Here is an 8,310-nt window from a genome sequence, read left to right as displayed (position 1 = left end):
CTCAAGGTCTTAAGCATGAGAAAATTTGGGTCCTTTAAATAGAATTTTGAGAACCTACATTATCATCCAGGATGATATTTTTATTGTTATGTAATATTAGTAATAATTAAGCTTAATCAGCCAGTGTGATTTGGAATGATCAAAAGAAAACTTGTTACATTGTTCAGGACGATACCATAACGTCCTGGTCGATTAGTTCAAATCCAAGGAAAATCATCCTGAACATCGCCCTGAATAGATTCTGGCCGATGTCAATCGTCCAGTACATCATCCAGGCTGATACTACCATCAGCCTGGATGATTTTATCGTATCAATCAGCCTTAATTTCTTTCCATAATTACAAGATTAATTTAGGTATAATTATGCTGCATCGTCTAGGCCGATGCTGCGATCGTCCAACACGATTCCCTAAAATAAAGAATACCTAGATTGATCATGGGGGCTGATTCTTTCTTAACTAAGCCTATCATCCTTGCCCATACAGGGATTGTCCAGGATGATTTGCTTAATAATGGATACCTTAATGAGATGCCTTAATTAGGGTTTTTATTTTTAGTCTGATCATCCTGGTCGATATGGTCATCATCATGGCCGATGTTCTCAAAATAAAAAATAACAGGAAAACCCTCAAGTGTGTGTGTACAAGGTTACTTAACAATAGAAACCACTTTTATAATTAACTCAAGAAAGGAAAAAATATAGACTTGACTCAACCTAAATCTACCCAATCTTGAACTGCCTTGAGTTGTACTCGATCTTGTGGACTTGAAAAGTTAGTAGGCAAGGCAGTCGTAGGATATCATGAATGTTTGCTATCATCAAAAGTCTAATCCATAAACTCAGATTTGCAATAATCTCCCCCTTTTTTATGATGGCAAAAAAACCCAAAAAAGGATCATCCTTTTGATATCACAAAAAGGAGGGAAACACAATAAAACACAAATAAAAAACATAACAGAAACTAGAACAAAACATAAGAAAAACAAACTACAAAAAACTAAAACTAAAACTAGAAAAATGAGAGACCCTGATCATCAGATGGAGGTGGTGGTGGTGACTGCTGGAAGAAACTAAACAACGTAGCAAACTATGCCCCAAACCAGGACATGTCTTGGTCGTGCTGTTGCTACTAGTGTGTAACATAGGCATCGAACCGAGCCTCCCACTGATCAAATCTCTCCACCAACTGATCCAACTGAGAGTGTTGTCGAAGAGGAACAGGTTCAAGAACAGAAGCGGGAGCCTCCTCTTCCTCGGCCCCCTGAGCTTCCCCATCCCCTGGGTGGAGACGAGTACTTTGAAGAACATTGAAGGAATTGTTTGAGTAGAAGGGTGGTGGATGGTTAGGAGGAGCAGGATATTGAAGGTTGTATTTGGATTCTAGAACATATGTAATGATGTGTCCTAGAGCAAGATTGTGTTTTCTTCAATGACCTGGATCGCGGATTGTAGTCAAATGCTCAATATAGCAAAAGATCATGTCTGTGGCATTAAACTCTCTATGTGCCAGAATGTAAAAGGTATTAAGTGAATAAAGTGGAGTGATGCGTACTCGATCCCTAGCTTTTGGAATAAAAGAAGTGAGAAGGACATGCTGGATTGTCCTAACATCTTTGAGTAAAGAGCTAGTCTCTCCAACATGAAAGTGTGTGTTGGTGTGGCGAAGAAAGTGATTTGTAGTGGACCAGTCAAAGTCAGGATCATAGATAAGGGTATGCGGCTTATCCCTAATGGTGGATATATGCAACAGTTCAGCACAATTCTGATATGTGATCTTGACAGGACGTCTATTCACATAAGAGGTGAGAGTAGTGTAGGAAGAATTTATGCAAAGGTTTGCATAAAATTCAAAAAAAAAAAAATTTAGAACTAAAGGGGACTATGAGGGTAAGAATAAAGCAAAGAGAGGTGTGAGTGAAAAGTTCCAGTACCAGATAGGAGAGGTAGGCTGGATTGATTATTCGGGAGAGTAATGCTGCACTCTTTATAACGGTGGCTGGAAGCCTGATCGTCTGCCTCCCAAAAATGAGGTTCTAGTGTGCCCCTCGAGGAGCTACCAGATGGCTGACAAGCACGCTTTTTGTAAGCCATTAGCAAGCAAAGTAAGAGAGGTGAAGAAGATTGAAGTGAGAAACATTGGCTGGAAGGCTTTCAATTTAATGGATCAGCCAGATCATCCAGGCGAATCGCAGGATCCTCCAAGACGATCCAGTGCAATTATTGTGAACAGGATGATTGGTTAAAAAGGCAATCTGATCATCCAGGACAATTATATATCATCCGGGATGATTAGACATAGGCGATCATTCCAATGGGTCAGGCTGGACGATCGTTGAAAAAACATATCGTCTGGGCCGATTAGGTGGATCGTCTAGGACGATGCTCAATAATTGATCATACCAATCAAGTTTTAAACATTTTAAAACATGCGCAATGTGTATCTTCCAGGACGAACAGTGGATCGTTCAGGATGATTGTCCAAAAAGGATCATCCCGAGCGATTGTAAAGATTTTAAATGTACTGACACGTGTATCATCTAGGATGAACATGTGTATCAGACTGGACGATTACAATAAATGCATCGTCCAGGATGAAACATGTATCAGCCAGGATGATCAAGATGATTATAGCGAGGACGATCATATTGTCTAGGACGATAAAGAATCATCCAAGACGATGAGAGTAGAAAAGTTTGAATATTCAGCAGATTGAGTTTTTGAAGCAAGAAAAAGATGATCGTCCAGAACGATAAAAATATCGACCAGGATGATGTGACAAAAAATTTCAAATCAAAGTAAGGATGGAGATGATCAGAGAAGGCCCAAAAATAATAAGATCAACAAAAAATAACAACGATAAAATAAAAGCCATAAAAAAAAAGTTTTTTTTTATATTTAATAAAGGCATGAACATGATATAATCTCCATGTGATTGATTTTAAAAATTTGTAAGTTAATGAGTGAACAACTTCAAAAATCCAAAAAATGGTAAAATATCCGATCATGTTAACCTTAAGCTCGGACTTCTTTTAGGTCAAAATCTTCTTTTGAAGTTAAAAGGCCTAACTCAAAAAAAAAACATTTGGATAAGAAAAAGAGATCCGATTAAGACTTAGTTTCAGAAAAATATCTTATAAAATAATATATCAAAGTAGTTTGTTAAATCGCAAAATTCAAAATCAAATCCTTAAAAATCTCATGTGATATATGAAATCTTCTAAGTTTTAAGAGTTGGAAGAAAGGAAGATAGCTTGCTTTTGATGGGCTTATTTTGTGCCTCTTGTCCAATGAATGGCGCAATTTGCGCTTCTTTTTATTTTTGATACACTTTGTGTATAATAATTTTTTTTTCAATTTGGAATCATTGCGTATCTTTTGTTTTTGGCATCATTGGTTATTTTTCTTTTCAAGCTAAATTCTTTTCCTAAAACTCTTAAATATTCTTAGTTGTGCGTATATTTTCTAGATATTAGAGAATAAAAACTCACTCTATAATATAGGGAAGAATAAACCACAAAATAGAATAAAAAATTATATGAGAGCAGCATTGATAAGATAAAGAGAAATATTAAAGTAACAAAAAAACTTTGATTATTATAAATATAAGCTAGATTACTGTAGCAAGGTAGAAAAGATCTCAATTGCAAAATCCATTTGTTAGTTTGATTTAGACTTTTGTTTATAAAGGAAAATTTCACCACAAAAATAGGTTAGAGAAAGAGACACAATCAATAGTGATTTTAACCTTTAGTAGATTAAAGAGATGTAAAACATTGACTATAAATTTTCAAAAAAAAAAAAACAAAAACAAGGCATAAGATATCAATTCAGTAATGATTTGAAAGAGAAAACAAATTAAAGAAAAAAAAATAAAGTAAAAACAAAGAGGAACATCTATAAAAAGAATAGACAACAAAAAACTAAAAAATAAAGTAAGGTACTCAGTAGATAACAAATCAGAAAATCAGTAGAAATCAAGTTCATGCATTAATGTCAATCACACCCAATCTAGTCCTTAAAGTGCTGAAAGTATCAAAGGCTAGTGGTTTAGTACATATGTCAGCCAGTTGATCCTTAGTTGCCACATGGTGTAACTCAATGTCTCCCTTAGTCACATAATCTCTAATAAAATGATGCCTAATGTCAATGTGCTTAGTCCTTGAATGTTGGATAGGATTCTTAGAAACGCAGATGGCATAAGAGTTGTCACAAAGAATTGAGATGGTGCCTATAGGTAATCCTAAATCCAGTACTTGCTGTTTTATCCAAAGAACTTGGGCCACACAACTTCCTAAAGTAATCTACTCAGCTTCAGTAGTGAAAAGAGCAACAGAGTTTTGCTTTCTACTAGACCAGGAGACTAAAGACTGTCGTAGAAATTGGCAAGTTTTAGAAGTTCTTTTTCTATCCACCTTGCTTCATGTAAAATCAGAATCAGAAAATCCAATAATCTCAAAAGAAGTGATGTGCCAGATTCTATCAGATGTATTATATCTTAGAAAAGGGGATGTGGGAATTTCTATTACTCCCAAGGCTCCTAGAGTGTCTCACTTACTCTATGATGATGATATTTTAATCTTCTTAGAAGCCAGGATGAAAAAGGTAAAGGAATTGAAGAATATCATTACCAACTATTGTAAATGGTTGGGTCAGAAGGTTAATCAATCTAAGTCCATGATACTTTTTGGAAAGCATACTAACCATAACATGAAGAAGAAAATTTCAAATTTTCTTAGATTCAAGATTGGTAAGGAGATGAATTATCTTGGTGTGAAGATGACCTTGAGAAGATTGGTGGCTTCGGATTTCCTGAAGCTAATGGAAGTTGCTGCTAATAGATTGAACACTTGGGGGAAAAAGTTCATTTCTCTGGAAGGAAAGTTGGTGTTGGTCAAATCTGCATTCCTCTCATTACCTATGTTTTTATCTTCTCTTTCTTTAGTCCCATTGAGTATTCTTAAAGAGTTTGATAAATTCTTTAGAGGATTCTTGTTGAGTAGGAATAATGGAAGTGCAGGATTGCATTATGCTTCTTGGGAAAGTCTTTGCAAGCCAAAGAATTATGATGGTCGAGGCTTGTTCTCGGCAGTTTCCAAGGTAGGACCTCTTCGGGCAAAGTTGGCATGGATTTTCTGTATGAAGCCAAGAGTGTTGCTGAACCAAATCCTGAGAGCAAAATATGGAGGAGATGTTTGGACGGTACCAGTGAAAAAAGATTGTTCCCCTACACGGAAGATCATTACTATGGGTGCTAATTATCTTAGAAACATTGTTAGATGGAATGTTTCTAATGGTAACTCTATCAATTGGATGTTTGATTCATGGATATTAGACAAATGCTTAGAAAAGTGGCGACTTTTGTTAACAGTCTAGAAGCAACAGAGTTCAATCATAGCTTCTTCATCTCGGAAGGGCAGGGGAATATTGATCAGCTACAAATAATCTTTGGGGAGCAGCTGGTAAAACTTATAATCCAAATTCCTATTGATGTTGGAAGGAGTAATGATTATATGGAGCTTAAATCAAAATTATCTTGTAAATCTATTGCTACCTTGGATTTTGAAGCAGTAATGGAGCATAGTGGAGAGAATGCTCACTGGACTTGGATGAAAAAATTAAAGTTGAGACCGAAAATTGAACTCTTTTAGTGGAGGCTTTGTAATGATGTTGTTCCTTCTAATGATTTTTTTATTAAGAAGAAGACTAAGTAACTACTCAGGTTGCCCGAGAGGGTGTGAAGAAGAAGAAAATAGCTACCATATTGCAGGGAGATGCTCTAAGTTTCAAACGATAATTTCTCTTCTCAATAGATGGGGTTTTCAAGTTCCTATATTTGATAATCTTTCAGATTGCGTGGAAGGATTATAGAAGTTTGTTGGCAAGAATTCTTTCATTGCTAATATATATTGTACATCTGCTTGGCTAGTTTGGAAAAGCAGATGCAAATTGATAAATGGAGGCATAAAAGATTCGGTTCATGCAATGGCTGCAAATGCAGTTTTTTATGCTACAGTATGCAACTTTATTAACTTCTATCTGGAAAATCGGGATGTGAACCAGCGCAAGCTATTTTCTTCTTGGCATCCTCCTCTACCCGTGTAGATTAAAATAAATGTAGATGCCTCTCTTATGAATAATAATGTGGCTAGATTAGGAGGTGTGGCAAGGGATGATAGAGGGAGATTTTTGCTAGCATTTGGAGCTCATCTTTTGCATTGGGACATTGCCCAAGTAGAATTGTTGGCTATCTTCTACTTGAAAATTATCATTCGAGGTTGGATGATTGAAGCTCAAGGAGTAATTATTGAATGGGATAACTTCAATATTATAAAAATTCTTCATTTAGCAGTGAAGACATGGAAGGTTAGTAGAATAATAGATGATAACTTGGCTTTCCAACAAGATTTCAACCAAGTTTTCTTTTCTTTTTCCAATAGAGATTGTAATAAATTAGCGGATGTTTGTGCTAATTTGGCTTTAAATTTTTTTTTTTTTATTTGGGATGACCTTAGCATTGAGGAGATTCCTCCTTCATTCTTGTTATTCTTGAAGGAGGAATGTGATTCTTTAGGCATTACTTGAGTAGTTTGTAATAAGGGGTTTATTTTCCTTTTAATGCATAATTGCATTTCTTTTTCAAAAAATGAAGATCCAAAAATTAATTCATCGACATAGATTTGAAGAATGAGTAAATCATCTCCTACTTTCCTCAGGAAAGGGTGGTGTCTACACTCCCCTTAACTAACTCCATTTCTAGTAAGAATGTGCTAAGCCTCTCATACCAAGCTCTGAGTGTCTACTTTAATCCATATAAGGCCTTCTTTAATTTGAAAACATGATTTGGAAATTGTGAACTCTCAAAACCTGGGGTTGTTTTACAAACACATCCTGTTTTATTTCCCCATTTAAAAAGGCATTCTTAACATCCATTTGCAAAAGCTTAAATCCTGTATAACAGGAAAAGGCTAATAACACTCTAATGGCTTCCAATCTAGCTATAGGGACAAAAGTCTCCTCAAAATCTATCCCTTCTATTTGGTTATACCCCTTAGTCATTAATCTTGCCTTATTCCTAACCACCACTCCAGAATTATTCACCTTATTCTTAAAGACCCACTTGGTTCCAACTCCACTTTATCTCTTAGGTCTTTCTACAGGCTCCCAAACATCATTCCTAACAAATTGGTTCAACTCCTCCTACATGGCTAAGATCCAAAACTCATCATAAAGGGCTTGGTTTATGTTGGTGGGTTCAATCATTAAGATAGAGGCAGAGTGGTTCACTTCCTTCCTAAGTCCATGTCTAGTCCTAACTCCATCAGAAAAGTCTCCTTGGATCAGATCTTTAGGGTGACTCGAAGAGTATCTCCAATCTCTAGGCAAAGTGTGGGAAGGTTCAGCCCTTTCCTCTAGATCTATTTTTTCTACTACTTGGGTAACCTCTCGTACTCCTTCGGTGTTTTAGTGCTCTGCCTTCTTATCTAAATTTTCTACTCCAGTGGTAATCTCTCCAACATCATCATTATCCTCAACTCTAGGATTTCTAGGATCAGACTCATCAAACTCTACATGAGTAGTTTCTTCCACCACCAAAGTCCACTTATTAAACTCACTAAAGAATTTTACAGCACTAGAATATCCTAAGAACACTCCATCAAATTTTGGGTCAAGTTTTCCTAAGTTAGACTTCCTATTATTGTGAATGAAAATCTTACAACCAAAGACATGAAGACGGGAAAGATTGGGTGTCCTACCCTTAAGGAACACATAGGGTGTCTTATCTAATTTGGCTCTAACATTCAACTTATTCAACACATAATAAGCTGTGTTAACCACTTCAGCCCAAAATTATTTTGGAAGTGAATACTCAGCAAGCATTGCATTAGCGGCTTCCACTAAGGCTGGTTCTTTCTTTCAGCTACCCCATTCTACTGAGGGGTCCTAAGAGCTGAGAAGTTGTGGCTAATCCCCTTGTCCTCACAAAAATATCCAAATCTCTCATTTTCAAACTCTCACTATGGTCACTATGGATGGTCAAGATCTCACAACCTAGCTTTTTCTAAATCCAAGAGAAGAAGGCTCTAAAAATATCAAATGACTCATTTTTGTGTGACAGAAATCTAATCCAAGTAAACCACGAGTAGTCATCGATAATAGCAAAACCATAGACCTTCCCTCCCAAGCTGGCAGTACTAACGGGTCCAAACAAATCCATGTGAAGGACTTCTAAAGGTATAGGGATGCTAATGTCCTTAATGGAGTGAAAAGTGTAGTGGATTTTCTTTCCAAATTTGCAGGCATCACAAAGT

At 36.3% G+C, this 8,310-nt stretch overlaps 1 protein-coding gene across 1 annotated transcript; it reads left to right on the top strand.

The window, feature by feature from the left end:
• Window positions 1-4,465: 4,465 nt before the first annotated feature.
• LOC110099308 lies at window positions 4,466-5,374 on the top strand. The gene has a single exon (XM_020826414.1). The coding sequence runs from the start codon at window positions 4,466-4,468 to the stop codon at window positions 5,372-5,374; it is 909 nt and encodes a 302-aa protein (XP_020682073.1).
• Window positions 5,375-8,310: the final 2,936 nt, after the last annotated feature.

The sequence above is a fragment of the Dendrobium catenatum genome, unplaced genomic scaffold (genome assembly GCF_001605985.2).
Source record: "Dendrobium catenatum unplaced genomic scaffold, ASM160598v2 fragScaff_scaffold_249, whole genome shotgun sequence".
Taxonomy (NCBI): Eukaryota; Viridiplantae; Streptophyta; class Magnoliopsida; order Asparagales; family Orchidaceae; genus Dendrobium; species Dendrobium catenatum.
The sequence above is the reverse complement of the archived record's forward strand: the minus strand, read 5'-3'. Positions and strand labels throughout refer to the sequence as shown.